The sequence below is a fragment of the Gopherus evgoodei genome, chromosome 10 (assembly GCF_007399415.2).
Source record: "Gopherus evgoodei ecotype Sinaloan lineage chromosome 10, rGopEvg1_v1.p, whole genome shotgun sequence".
NCBI lineage: Eukaryota > Metazoa > Chordata > Testudines > Testudinidae > Gopherus > Gopherus evgoodei.
In genome coordinates, this window is record NC_044331.1 from 39,400,665 (window position 1) to 39,415,872 (window position 15,208).

At 46.3% G+C, this 15,208-nt stretch overlaps 1 protein-coding gene across 2 annotated transcripts in view; it reads left to right on the top strand.

Annotated features, from left to right (window-relative positions):
• SCAMP2 (secretory carrier membrane protein 2) overlaps nt 1-12,274 on the top strand; it is a 28,467-nt gene extending 16,193 nt beyond the window's left edge. For both annotated transcript variants that reach the window (XM_030577597.1, XM_030577596.1), the window contains 5 exons: nt 1,148-1,276; nt 2,285-2,444; nt 3,170-3,271; nt 7,647-7,764; nt 9,719-12,274. In XM_030577597.1, the coding sequence (XP_030433457.1) occupies nt 1,148-1,276; nt 2,285-2,444; nt 3,170-3,271; nt 7,647-7,764; nt 9,719-9,865 (656 nt within the window). In that variant the 3' untranslated portion in view covers nt 9,866-12,274. The remainder of the gene's footprint in view (nt 1-1,147; nt 1,277-2,284; nt 2,445-3,169; nt 3,272-7,646; nt 7,765-9,718) is intronic.
• Nucleotides 12,275-15,208: the final 2,934 nt, after the last annotated feature.

A 15,208-nucleotide genomic window follows, 5' to 3' on the forward strand; every position in this document is an offset into this window, starting at 1 on the left:
CTACAGTACTTAGATTAGGTGAATTGAAAAATACCTTTTTACAGTGCAAATATTTGTAATTCAATATAAAATGAGCACTGTACACTTTGTATTCTGTGGTGTAATTGAAATCAATGTATTTGAAAATGTAGAAAACATCATTTATTTAAATATTTTTGGCTATTCTATTGTTGTTTAACAGTGTGATGAATCTTTTTTAATTACATGACACCCCTAATGCTAAGTACTCTGGGAAATCAGGCCCTAGGTATCTCACATTAGGCGTCTTAAATTATTGGACGCTTTTGACAACTTTGGCCTTAATCTCTCTGCCTCATTTTCCAAACTGTAAAATGGAAATAATGCCACCACCTTTTCTCACAGGGGTGTTGTGCAGATAAATTAATGTGACAGCCACACATTGAATGAGGACAATACAAAGTAATATTAAATACCCATTCATTGAACAAGGCAGGGGGAAAATAGTATGTGATCATGTAATTAAAGACTATTGTAATGCATACACACAAGAATGCCAAATTAAGGTTGCACAAGTAACCTTAATTCTGACAATTCCTAACTTGGATGTTTGACTTTGCAGTCTTAATGTTCTTTTATTGGAGTTTTTTAGTGTAATTTGGTATAGTCTCACCTGAGTACCTTCCAGTAGCACTCTAAGCAAAGTGGGTGACATCTGTCACGTGTGGCTAAGGACGAGAATTGTGTGTGTAGTGTATCGTAGTGTTTAGATTCTAGTAGGGAGGTTTTGTGCGTACGTCCTGCTATATATGTTGAAGAAAGCAGTTCTAAGAAGTGTGCTCCGCCCTTGGAGTGGAAGATGGTGAGGTTTGTGATGGTCCTTTGTCCCTGCGGGAGTTTGTCCCACAGTCTCTGCCCAAGCCCCATTGCATCAGAGGCCTCTAAAACAACACCTGACCCATTTCACTGGTTCCTAGCAGTGCTTATACATCCATGAGTGAAGCCCCTGATGCAGTCCACTTCCAAGGCTTAAATTTCTTTCCATGGTCTGGTTGCTACATCATCTTCCAAGGGTCAAGTCTTAATAGCTACTGACTATTAGTCTGCTTGCTTGTGGATTAGCGTGCTTTAGTGAGTCTGTCGAACAAGGGAACTCGCTTGAGGGATCTCTCCTTGTTTCCTTTTATAGCGAGACAGAACAATTGGCCACGCTTTCCCAAGAAGTGTCCCATCAAGCCGTGTTTCTATCAGGACTTCTCTGCAGACATCCCAGCTGATTACCAGCGAATATGCAAGATGCTGTATTACTTATGGATGTGTGAGTAAGCACCTATAACTGGCACAGTTGGGGAAATAGTGTTGGGCTGGAAGGAAAATTTGGAATGGTTCTTTCTTAGAAGGCTTTCTATCAAATGCTGACTTTTCCATAGTAGCTATTGATGCTGAAGTCATCTATAGGTATCCTTTGTGGCTGTAAACTCCTTGTCCTCTGTTTTTTAAAGACAGATCTAAAAAAGTCTCTAGTTCAACCCCACGTTACTGGACTTAATGCAGGTATTTCTAGATGAAATTCTATGGCCTGTGGTATGTAGGACTATATAATCATAATGGTCCCTTTTGAAAGGATGGTGGATGTGTTTCACTTTAATGCATCAGGGAACCCAAGCTGTGCTCCCCACTTGGTGTTTATCAGCCTGTCCACCTAAAGTCATAGTCATGTGCAATGTTGTAATCACATCCCCAGCAGCCAGTTAAGAAGAATTAAGACTTTTAGGCTAGAGCAGCAGTAGGCAGCCTATGGCACGGGTGCCGAAGGCGGCACGCAAGCTGATTTTAAGTGGCACTCACACTGCCAAGGTCCTGGCCACGGTTCCAGGGGGCTCTGCATTTTAATTTAGTTTTTAAATGAAGCTTCTTAAACATTTTAAAAGCCTTATTTACTTTACATACAACAATAGTTTAGTTATATATTATAGACATATAGAAAGAGACCTTCTAACAATGTTAAAATGTATTACTGGCACATGACACCTTAAATCAGAGCGAATAAATGAAGACTCGGCACAGCACTTCTGAAAGGTAGCCGACCCCTGGGCTAGAGCGATAAGGAGCAGTATCAGATGGATCCTTACAGTAAGATCCACCTTTCCATGCAGATGGCCCTCGACGGGGAAGGGAAATGCTGAAACTATGGCTCACGGGCTACCTAGTTTCTATCGACAATGTTGTGCACTGTGGTCTGTGAGAGGGCAGTGATGCTTTGGCACTTTGTGAGTTTTCCTGGAGATTGCTAATCTGTTCCCTTTCTTTCTCCCATCCTGAACAGTTCACTCAGTTACCCTGCTTCTAAACCTGCTTGCTTGCCTGGCATGGTTCACCGACAACCCACAAAGAGGAGTAGACTTTGGTCTCTCAATTCTGTGGTTTATTTTGTTCACCCCTTGTGCTTTCCTCTGTTGGTATCGACCCATCTACAAGGCTTTCAGGCAAGTACCGTTTTTCAGTTTAATAGGGATGCAGCCATTACTGGGAGGAAGTGCTGTTTAATCTGATCATAATGTGTTTGCTTGGGGGATTTTCCAAGTCTTCAGTACATTAGATAGACCAAAGCCTCCCTTACAGATTGGAAGTTGGGGGTATGTGCTGGTCGTGTGGAAGAGAGTTTGATCTTCTTGTGCTCACTCTGAGCTTAGGCTGGACAATTTTAATGGTCCCTTCTCACCTTAAAATCTACAATCTATCGAGATGGATGTAGTAAAAGATCATCTGACTGCGGCTAAATGTGCCATATTAGATACAGTAGAAACCTAATGTAACTAGGAAATGCCTGTCAATGAGACATTAACATCTATCCAGTGTCCAAACCCCAGCTGATTATTTGGTCCTAGTTATGTTCATGTTCAGAAAATTCTTGACAGTAGTAGCCCAGTAAAGCAGCCTGCTTATATAACAAGTATTGAGGAAGGCGGCTTTACCATCATACATACCATACGGAATGAGTGAGTGCATATTGCAGCCACTGTGTTTGATAATTCTCTTGCTGCATGGCTTCCTCTTGGTTCTGCAATCCCTACCCCTCCATGCAATCTTCAGCCTGAGAAGGGTTCATTGCAATTGTTGCCCATTTATTTACAAAATGCTTTTGTGATTTGTATCGTGCGTCTGTCCTGAGGATTCCTGGATTTCACTCACCCTGTCTCTCACCTTGCAGGTCTGACAGCTCCTTCAGCTTCTTTGTGTTCTTCTTAGTCTTTTTCTGCCAAATTGCAATCTACATCATCCAGGCAGTCGGCATTCCTGGCAGCGGGGACAGGTAAGCATGACTTACTGCATGTGCAATGCAGCCCTGAACTGGCACCTTCTCAACAGGACTGCAGTTGTTTGAAGAGTTTCTGTTTTGTGCTTTTTGTTCTTAAAGCTGTTTGTCCTCTTCCATTTCTCTCCTGGTACACGGCTTCTGCAGAGTTCAGCTGAGTGCCTTTCTCCGCCACACTCCCTATTCTAGTCATGTCGAAGGCATGTATCTCCTCTGCTGATATATCCTGACAGTTCCCAACCACTCCTTACTGTGCTGTCTCCTGTTCTCTTTATTTCTAAATGTCTTTCTGTGCCTATTTGGTGCCACATCTTCAATGAAGATCTTGTCTGGCTACTCTCTCTAAACAGCCACGTAGCCTTCTCTGGTGGAGGCAATGTTCTACAGATCAGTATGTGCTAATAATCTAAAGACTGGGTACCAGAATCCATCTGTTTGCAGTTTTGATCCCCTGTAAAATGAGAGAAGGGCTAATGTAGTGCCCATCTTTAAAAAAGGGAAGGAGGAGGATCCAGGGAACTACAGGGCCAGTCCTGGGGCCAGTTTTGTTCAGTATCTTCATTATTGATCTGAAGGATGGTGTGGATTGCACCCTCAGCAAATTTGCAGACGACACTAAACTGAGAGGAGTGGTAGGTACGCTGGAGGGTAGCGATAGGATACAGAGGGACCTAGAGAAATTAGAAGATTGGGTCAAAAGAAATCTGAGGAGGTTCAACAAAGACAAGTGCAGAGTCCTGCACTTCGGATGGAAGAATCCCATGCACTGCTACAGACTAGGGACCTAATGGCTAGGCAGCGTTCTGCAGAAAAGGGCCTAGAGGTTACAATGAATGATAAGCTGGATATGAGTTGACAATGTGCCCTTGTTGCCAAGAAGGCTAACGGCATTTTGGGCTGTGTAAGTAGGGGCACTGCTAGCTGATGGAGGGACATGATCATTCCCCTCTATTGAACATTGGTGAGGCCACATCTGAAGTACTGTGTCCAGTTTTGGGCCCCACGCTACAAGAAGGATGTGGAAAAATTGGAAAGAGTCCAGTGGAGAGCAGCAAAAATGATTAGAGGGACTGGAGCACATGATTTATGAGGAGAGGCTGAGGGAACTGGGATTGCTTAGTCTGCAGAAGAGAAGAATGAGGGGGGATTTTATAGCTGCTTTCAACTACCTGAAAGGGGGTTCCAAAGAGCATGGATCTAGACTGTTCTCAGTGGTAGCAGAGGACAGAACAAGGAGTAATGGTCTCAAGTTGCAGTGGGGGAGGTTTAGATTGGATATTAGGAAAATCTTTCACTAGGAGAGTGGTGAAACACTGGAATGGGTTACCTAGGGAGGTGGTGGAATCTCCTTCCTTAGAGGTTTTTAAGGTCAGGCTTGACAAAGCCCTGGCTGGGATGATCTAGTTGGGGACTGATCCTGCTTTGACCAGGAGGTTGGACTAGATGGCCTCCTGAGGTCCCTTCCAACCCTGATATTCTATGATTCTTAGTGTGTTGGCTGCAAATTCAACTGAGACAGAAGTGGGTTTTTTTATTCCAGCTTCCCCCATCACACACACACACACACACTAGTCTTCACATTATGCAAGTGAAGAAGTCTGAGTTGGGAGTTTAGTTGTGGGGGCACCTTCAGGTAACAACTGCAGTTAAACACAGTCTGTTTTTGCCCACAGCCTGGAGAATGGCTCCTGGGGAAAGTCATCCTTCTCTCTCCTGGTTCTTTGACCCTGTCACAGCCTTTTGAGTCACAGTCAGAGCTCCATTTTCAGTCTGACTTGGATGAGCGCTCTGGTTCCCAAGAACACGTTTATCTGTAGAGAAGGCTGCTCCCAAGCACACAGTATTTTAATCAGTAGCTAAATAGTGTGATTTGTGTTTTGTGCTAGTTAAACACAGTGGAAAATATACCGCTAATGAAACACGTCAGATATTTCCTTCTCGCCAATCGCTTCTCAGCCTCCTTTGGCAAAAGATGATCCAGTTTATTTAGCAGTTGAAATTAAATGCCCCTTTTCTAATGCTGAGAGGAGGACCTTTGTCCAAATAAATAATTCTGGATTCTAGCTAGGTGTCTTGATAGTCCTAGCCCTTTGCACTTTATCAGGGATATGGCCGTAAGGAACTCTAGGGGTTAATCTCAGGAACTGGCATCTTTTTATCCAGCTCTTGCTCTTTGATTCTTCATCCTGTTTTCTTTGTTTCTTCCACTCCTCACAAATATTTCCCCAGCCTTGCAAGACTCATGAAAATACTGGCCCAGGCTAGAAATCTACTTGCTTGTTCTTTCCCATGATGATAAGCTGACTAGTAGAAGTTAACAAGAATGTTTTATCCATAAAGGTGTTTCAGGTTTTTCTGAAGGTCCCAAGTGCTTTGATTCATGCATGACAGCAGAGCCAGACTAGCATGGGGGCTCTAACCATATGCGGAGCATATCTGAGGCAGGCTGGGTTAGCATAATGCTCTGTGCTGGTGTCAGAGAGGCTGCTTCTGAAAATGAGTGAATCAGAATTGCTAGAAACGAGTGCACCAGCTGCATTCTGGGCCTCAAGTCCCATAATGTTAACTCTCTGGAGTTGGATTTTGTACCTTTCTGTGACCGTGGCCCTGTGATTCTGCTCCTTTCCCAAGTCCATGGTGGTTTTGCCCATTCTTCTCCAGCTAGCAACCATTTGTGTGTGTCCCACATTGCGTTTACTTTTAGAGTATGTCTACACAGCAGTGTAAACCCGGGCTCAAGCCTAACCACCCTTGCATCCACACACAGCAATTGTGCTAATTTAGGGCTTGGACCTAGGGTCCCAGGACCCTGCAGGGCTAGAGGGTCTGAGCCCAAGTTAAGCTAGGACCTTGGGTCTCAGCCCTAGTGCTTTCCTGTGCGTACGCACCCTCATCTTGACTTGGGTTCCAGAAGTCCTCCAGACATATCCCAGAGTTCCCGACAGCAGAGGAGTGGCAGTGCAGGCAGCCAGCACAGCGGCCAGAAGCGCCATTACTGCCTGGCTGAGTGTGCTCCTTGATTCTGCTATGGCTCCTCGCTGGTGCACAGAGATTGCCAGGAGCAGGGAGCAAAGCTGACAAGTGGGTGGCAGCTCCCAGCTGCCAGGATATTGGGGGTCATCCCCCACAGCCATGCTGAGCCAGGAGCGCTGCCGTTCCCCTCTGTGCAGGCAGCTGCTTGGTTCCACTGCACTCTCTGTCCCTTGCTCCCAGGCCTCCCCGCCCTCCCTGGGGCTATGTGCAGGGGCTGCATGCACTGTGAATGCTCCCGCCAGCCCCTAAACTTCCCCCTAGGGATCCCTATCCCTGTCTCCTGGGCACAGCAGGGACAGCGATAAGGGATCCCCAGGGCTGCTGGAGCACATTGCATTCCAAGCCCTAGGGATGCACTTCACTGTTTTATAGCCAGCAGCCGCTAGGCAGGGTGGGGGAGGCATGTTTTTCCTCTGCAATCTACATTTTATTTCAAACTTCAAAACAAACAAAAAAACAACCAACCAGCAACACCTTTATTGAGCAGCTCACTTCAAAAGTTAAAAATTGCAAAGTTTCAGTTTAATAGTTTGACATGCCTGGAGCCTGATGTCCTAATTATTCTCAGAACAGGGGCACCTGGGGATTTTCCTGCCGCTGTGACTCAGCCTAGAGCCCACTTCTCAGATTCAATGGTAGTTCAGTATAAACCCTTCTCACACTGCAGTCATTCTACTGAGAGGAGCTGATTATGAGCTGATGTACTTGTGCTCCTTCTGGGCAACTGAGACCCATCAATAGCAACACCACAATTAGGAAACAGGGTGGGCAGTAGAGTTTTTCCACAATACACCACCTTCCTAGGGCTAGAATGTCAACATAGGAGGTGGGGGCTAGGCACCCTGAGATAGAGTTATTGTGACTCGGGTCCGTGTATTGCAGTGTAGATGCCAGAGCCCTAGGTTTGAGCACTGGTCTGAAAATCCTTAACCTAGGGTGAAAATGCAGTGTAGACACTGAAGCCCAGGGTTCCCTGACACGGGTCAGCTGACTCGAGTCCTACTAACCCGAGGCTTACATTGCTGTATAGATATACCCATACTGCACTGTGAGGAGGGAACTGTGCAAGGGAATGGGAAGGCACCTCAGTGATCCTTTTCAAATCTAGCCTAGCATCTAGAATGGGTAACTTCCTGCATGAGACTAAATCCAGTAAGGAACTTTTCCTGTGGTCTGATATTCCTGCAGCAACTCCACTTGGCTGCATGTCCTCTGTAGTCCCTCAATCCTATTGTCATCAAATAACCTGAGTAACCTACGGCTCTCCCAGAGTCTTGTCTATTTTCTTGTCCCTGTGTATACCTGGTACTCTTCAAGTGATGAGCCCTCTTTCTTACAGTGGTTGGATTGCAGCTCTGCAAGAGACACGAGGAAAGTGGGCTGTGTCCATAATCATGATGGTGGTGGCCACATTCTTCACAGTGTGTGCTGTCCTCTCACTCTTCCTCCTAAAGCGGGTAAGTTACTGAAAGACAAAAGCAGCTCCAACTTAAATCCTGCATCCTAGGACAGTTCATCACCAGTAGCAAAGGATTTCCAGGTGTTGAATCATAGTCTTTTCTAGAGTTTTGTGGTTAGTAACCAGCTTAGTGTCGAAGGAAGGATGAAAGTAGCAAGTTTGTCAAGAGCTTTTGGAAAGCATGTTTTCCTGTTCCTCCTCCTGGATTTGTACAAAAGTCCCTTACAAGAAGCTGTGATGGAAACATAAGTAATCACGTGGATGAGAAACTAGATAAGAGACTGAAAACAGAATAGGTGGTCTGTTTTCTATACGGCAAAAGGTTACCAGAGAGGGGAGGCCCCCACAAGACCAGCATTTAATATCTAGAAAAGCAGGGGAAAGTAGTAAGGTGACAAAATTTGCAGATGCTAATTATTAGGTTAATTGAGACTAGAACAGGTTGTCAAAAGTTCAAAGGGAGCCAGACACAGTAGGAGACTGAGCAGCATGAGGGCAGATAAAATTCAGCATTGACAAATGCAGGGAAGTGAAACTGCCAGGAATCACATGAATTGGTCTTAGACATTGTTGGGTTCTAGATTAATTGTAACCACTTGGGAAAGCTTGGTCGTCTTTGGGGATGGGTCACTGAAGGCCTGAACTCAATCAAAAAAGCAAATGATGCCCTGATGCATGAAGCATAGGACACAAAAGAACATTGGCAGGATCCTGCCACTCTGTGAATGAGGTAGATGGTCCAGCCTGGCCTGCAGGTACTGTGCCTGGCTCTGTACAGCGAGGTGGGAGGGGGTGGAAAAGATTACAGCTATGCAAGAGACTTCCATACCAAGAGTCAGTGAAAAGATAGGGACTGGTTAGTCTAAAGAGGGGATGTGTGGTAGAGGTAAACAAATCAATGAATGGGCTAGAGAACAGAAATCTCATCTCTCTGATCACGCTTTTATCCAGTGCATAATTGACCTGTTCACTGTCCCAAGAGCTAAGTAGAATTTCAGAAAAGATCAAACACTTACATGGATTGTGAGAGAGCCACAGTTACACTAAAATATATGAGCTGTGAATCTTCCCACTTCGGGAAATGCGCCACTTGTTAGCTTCTTCCTAGCCCATCAGTTATGGGCACGTTATTCCATAGTTATCCATCAAGAAGCTTCTTGGACCTTCCCCTGAAGCATCTGGTCCTGGCCAGTTTTGGAGACGGGACACTGGGCTGACCTGGGAAAATAAATCTTACATTCTTTTGCCAAATACTTCAAAACCATCACCACCACATGGTGCCCATTTAAACTATACCATGGTCTGCCCCCTGCAGCCACGAACCAGTTCCCTCCCTCTACAGCCTGCTGTCTGGGAAACACATCTACCTCCTGCTGTCCCAACTTTGCTCCAAACATGCCCCACCTGCCTTCCTCCTGCAGTATATGGATGAATGTTTGCCAGATATTGAAGGCAACTGGGGAATCTTGGAGGTGGGGTGTGAAAGGGGCGAGTGAATTCCGTAGTCGCCTCCTCCTTGAGTCCTAAATGACTCCTGGGATGATGTCCGCCTCTGTGACACCAAGTACCATCATACCCAGGTCTCTTGTGTGGTAGTGTTCAGGGGGTCAGGCTTACACGCCATCCTTCAGTTGCATGGTGGTCCCTGGTTATTCATCCTCTGCTGAGTTGAGGGCTATAACTTGTAACATGTGAGGAGCTTCTCCTCTTCAATCTTCCACAGCTCATGCTGGATTGATTTAGCTGCCAGCCCCTGTTTTTGCTGGTGGCATGCCTTTGTGCCTGCGAGGCTAGCTAGCTATGGAACTAGCCGGAGAGGGATATGCTAGCTGTCTGTGTGCTGTCCTGAGTTTCTGTCAGCTGCCGGAGGTCCTGGAGAATCCCATAGAGAGGTGGTGTCGGGGTGAAAGGGAGAGTCTTTTGGCTGACAGATTCTCTCTCTCCTTTCTCAGGTGCACTCTCTGTATCGCCGGACGGGAGCCAGTTTCCAAAGGGCCCAGGAAGAGTTCTCCCAAGGCATCCTCACCAACAGGAACTTCCAGACCGCAGCAGCAGGGGCCGCTTCTTCAGCTGCACAGGGTGCTTTCCGGGGAAACTAGCCCTTCCCATGGGTGCCACCACCGTGCCCCCTTCCTCTTCCTTTTTCATCACAACCTGATCTTAAGAAGCACTTTCCACAGTCACCGTGCTAACTCCATGACGCCGGCTGCGGAGATGAGAAGAGGTCTCTGTAGCTTCAGCTTGTCTGCCTCTCTGGCGACTAGTTCTTCTTTCCTTGCTTTGGGGTGGGGGGCTACGGAAATATTCTCTTAAATCAAATATAGCTCTCCTTATCCAGGACAGGTTTGACGTTTTTCACTACTTCTCCTGCTTGCTCGTGCTCCTGTGATAGAGAGAGGAATCTCATCACTTTTTAGCAACTCTTCCATTGGGCTTTGCTCTGAAGGATTTATTTTGTAACTTACATGAGGTGGGTGTTAATAAGGGCGGAAGCTGCCCTTTGTTTGAAACATCTGTGCTAATTAGTTCTTGACCTCTTACTACCTGCTCCCATGGGGTCTGCTTAACATTTGGCATAAAGGGTGCTGTTGGGAAACTGCTCTTTGCCATCCCATCATGGTGCAAATCTCCCGCCCGCTTTTGTTATTTCTCACCTTGGGGTGAGGGTCCTACCCAAGATTGTATTATGGAATCTTATTCCTGTAGGAGATGCATGGAGGGTTAATTAATGGAGTGCAGCCTTCACCATAGCCTTAAATCTTGCGGGGGGGGGGAATCTCTGTACCTCACCAGCCACTGTAACAGCCTTTGAGAGACCATGGGGGACTCCGCAGGACTGGGTATGTGTCCCATGGGGTTTAGGATGTGGCGGGGGTGGGGTGTAATTGAGCCAGCAAACCAGTTTTGAGAGGAAGCGCTCTAGATTTTATACAGCTTGCTCAGCCTCTGGTGCGTGGGGTGCCGGCTTCAGAACACTACATATACCTGCAGCTGGCCCTTCCTCTTCCCTGCCAGCTTGCTCTCCACATTTGAGAGGATCGTCCCACAGAGCTTTGGGATTCCAGGGGGCGCTTGGACTTTCTCCAGGGGAAATTCATAGGTTTCTCCAGAGAGAGGAGTCTTGGTTGCAGCATGTTCCTTTTTGAAACCCGTGTCTGCGCAAAACCCTCTCGGTGGCACAGCGTCCAGCAACACCCCCTTATCTGGATTGCATGCTCCTGCTCAGAAGATAACCACCCTCCTACTCTGCCTCCCTTAAGATCACACATCTCTTTTGCTGAAGATTGTGTGTTGCTGGTTTTTGAGTCCATTTGTCTGGTTTTTGGTGACAAGAGTTTCCTGTGTTTGACCTTGAGCAACTGGTTAGTTCCTGAGGTGCACTCCTGAGAGCCCTTGAGACGGGGCGGTGGGGGGGAGGGCCACGGAGAATCTGCGCTTTCTTTAGATTTGTGACTTTTGCAGTGAAAAAAGTACCCACTCTTCACCAGCTGCTTGCTCTCCTCCCCATCTTTTTGGGTGTTGAATCTTTAGTATCCTGGTCTCACAAGCCCCTTTTCTAACAGGAAAAAGTGTGGGGAGGGTCACTTCTCCACCAGCAGGTTGAAAAGGGATTAGGAGGGAGAAAGCAGGAGCGCTCCTGTTCACTGAAGAAATCCAGGATCTCTGGGAAAGGGGGTAAATGCCCTGAAAATATTGGTGTGATCGTGTACAAATTGCTTATAACGGATCGCAGCATCGGTGTGGCTATGCAGTGCGGAAACTCCTCCCCAGACTCAACCTTGATGCTGCTCTCTTCAGAGGCTACAGAAACTCTTCAGGGCTTGCTCAGTGCATCTGGCAGCTCCTAGTCTGAAGTGTGTTTGAAATCATTATTTAGTCGGTCTAGAAAGGAGAAAAACGCCAGCCTCCAGCACCCTGAGATGTTTGCTCCCTTCTGTCGCTGTCATTGGTGCCCATGACACCCGGTCTGTTGAGAATTTTGCCCTTTCTGCAGAGGGTTTGAGTGGAGTTGGGGCAGAAGGGGGAAGTCTACTGTGGAATTCGGACCCTTGGGGGTTTGCTTATATCCATATTTGATCTGGTTAACCAATCAAAACATAGTTAATCTCTGTTAGATTAGGGCCAAGTCCATTTGGTTTGTGGGCTCTGAGGAAGATGAAGGGCAGGGAAAAAATTGAGAGGAGCAAAGTGCTTGATACCTTCATGTGAACAAAGGAGGGGTTAGTTTCAATGGTGTGTGTGATATGGAAATAGTGACTGGGTTATCGTTAACCACCCCCCTTCCAGTATAATGGCAGACCAGGTCTGTTTGAGCTGATCCAGTGCACCTAGTGAGGTTTCCTCTAGCCTCTCACTCTTTTGAATGTACATGATGATGGAAAAATTAGACTTTAAAATCCCCCCTTTCTGATGTATTTCCCTCTCTAATCTTTTTGTGTAAAAATGTATGTCAAGTCACACTTTTGTGCTTAAATAAAAAACAAAATAAACCTAACCCCCCAACCTTTCTGGGAATCTCTGCTGGTTTGGAATGGCTCCCGTATGAGGAGAGATTAATAAGACTGGGACTTTTTAACTTGGAAAAGAGACAGCTAAGAGGGATATGATTGAGGTCTATAGAATCATGACTGGTGTGAAGACGGTAAATAAGGAAATGTTATTTACTCATAACACAAGAACTAGCAGTCATCAAATGAACTTAATAGGCAGCAGATTTAAAACAAACAAAAGGAAGTATTTCTTCACACAGTGCACAGACAACCTGTGGAACTCTTTGCCAGAGGATGCTGTGAAGGCCAAGATTAATGGTTCAAAAAAGCATAGGGAAGTTCATGGAGGATAGATCCATCAATGGCTATTAGCCAGGATGGACAGGGATGGTGTCCCTAGCCTCTGTTTGCCAGAAGCTGGGAATGGGGGATGCGATGAATCACTTGATACCTGTTCTGCTCATTCTCTCTGGGGTCCCTGGCATTGTCCACTGTCGGCAGACAGGATATGGGGTTAGATGGACCTTTGGTCTGAGCCAATATGTCTGTTCTTTTGTTTCAACTAGTAGCGATTACACACGTCCATTTCATACGTTAGCCACAGAAGTCCAAGGCTAGCTCAGAGGAGAGCCATAAGCTTCATCTGAAGCATGTTGCTGTCAGTGCTGTACATTTTGGGTGCACACCTCTTTGGTGCACTGGTCAGGTGTTGAGAATTTAAGTGGGAATGTTACTGAGCCAGCTTCCAGAGAGCACAGTGGTGTCAGGGATCCATTGCAAATGAAGCCCTCCTCCCACTCTGTCCACGTGTGCAGAACACTACAGCCTGAGACTGCATCTGCTTCAGGGTTGACCACGTTTATGGAAGCCAAGTCCACTGTCAGGACAATAAAACCAAGGGCTTGTGTACACTTGGAAAATTATCAGAATAACTGCTCCAGAATGAATGTTTTGTATGTACAGCCCCTAGCACAAGGGTTTTCTGGTCTGTGAGTAGGGCTGCTGGGTACTACGTTAATATAAATGATCTGGAGTAGTTATTTGTAGCATAAACCCTCTAGTTTTGGTATTCATAGATTACAACCAGAAAGGGACCATTGTCATCTAGCCTGACCTGTGTTACACAAGCCCCAGGATTTCCCTGAGTTAATTCCTGTTTTAACAAGTCTCAGGAAAAACTTGTCAGTGTTCACACGGGGGCTTATACCAAAATAATTCCAGGATAGCTATTTCAGTAAACTGTCATGTGTAGACACGTCCAGATTGTGCCCCCTTCACTTCAGCTTCACCACATGGCGGCTCCTGAGCCTCTCTGATCTGACGCCCCATGTTTCAAGCAATTCTGGCCTAATTAATGATGGCCAAAACGTGGCTCCGATGATGTGACTTGGGTTCACTGCGTAACATTTCTGCCACATTAACCACCTCAGTTGCACAAGGCCACCCTCTTGATGTAGGAGCAAAAGGTATAAGTGGGTAGGATGGTGGCTGGAATGATGTTTTCCATCCGACAAAACATGTTGAGGCAATTTTTCTCATCCCAATACGGAATGAAAAGCCAACATTTATGAAATGCGTCATGAAGTGAAAATGCAAAATTCTCATTTTGGGTCAATTCAATTTTTTTGTTTGATCTTTTTAATTAAAAATTGTTTTTGACTCAATCAACTTTTTGTTCTGAAACACCAGCATGGGACATTTTGACAATTTTGAAACTTTTGTTTTTTTTCTGAACAAAATATTGTCAATTGGTACAGATTTGTGAAAAATTTCAGTTTAATCAAAATAGCATGGACAAAAATGGTTCCGATGAAAACAGATCTAGCGGCTCTACTCCTGAAGAAATGTGCTGCTGCACTGAGTAGATGTGCCGTTTCTGCCATAATGGCCAAAGCTCTCCAGAGCAGGGCTTCGCCAACTGTGGTATGTGAGCTCCATGTTCCCAGGGCCGGCTCCAGGCACCAGCGCAGCAATCAGGTGCTTGGGGCGGCTAATGGAGAGGGGCAGCATGTCCAGCTCTTTGGCGGCAATTTGGGGGCGGGTCCCTCAGTCCCTCTTGGAGGGAAGGACCTACCGCTGAATTGCCACCAAAGAATGAAGTGCTCTATGGTGTGCGTGTGAGACTGGAAGGTGCTACCCACCCAACAGGACTGAGTGGAGAAGACGGCACCTTTTTGAAGGAAAGGCGGAGCGCACAGATGCACAGGTGGGGTGCTGAGAGAAAGGAGCAAATACCATGGCTCGATGCATTGTGTGCCATCCTTGCCAAGGGTACCAATGTAACCAGCTCTCATTGCTTTCATGCCCCTCCTGTTTAATTGCAGCCAGGGGTGACTCCAGGCAGCAGCGCAGATATGCCAAAGCCACGGGACCGGCAGATCACCCGCAGAAATACCGCTGCATCCGCATGACCGTGGACCGCCCGCAGGCATGCCACTGAAGGCTGCCTGACTGCCATGCTTGGGGCGGCAAAAAACATAGAGCCACCCCTGATTGCAGCACTATGTCTTGGGTCCAGCACTAATCCCACTTTAAGGAGGTGACACTTCCTGGCTTTTAAATGAGTTGGTTATGACTAACCTTACCACTTTCTAATCAGGTCGCTATAAGTGGTGCTTTGCAGATGAGAGGTGAGCAAGCTGTCAAGCAACAGTGGGGAAAACATTGGTTACCTAATGTTTCCAAAATATTTCAGCAGAATCCCTCCTTGTCCTCTAACAACCCTTCTCTGCCTGCTCCCAATGCACTCTCAGAGACACAATTTCCTCTCAGTCTAGTCTAAGGACACTTGTCTGTTTTAGGTCCAGGGTTTGGGTGGGAGGACTTAAATAAGAGAGTGCTGAGGTGATGTTTACAGGACGCTATATACATAGAAATGGGGCATGATTTTAAAAAAATGGATTTTTCAAAGTTTAACAGTGTATGTAGGTAGGTTGCCAGGTTGGCATCTAA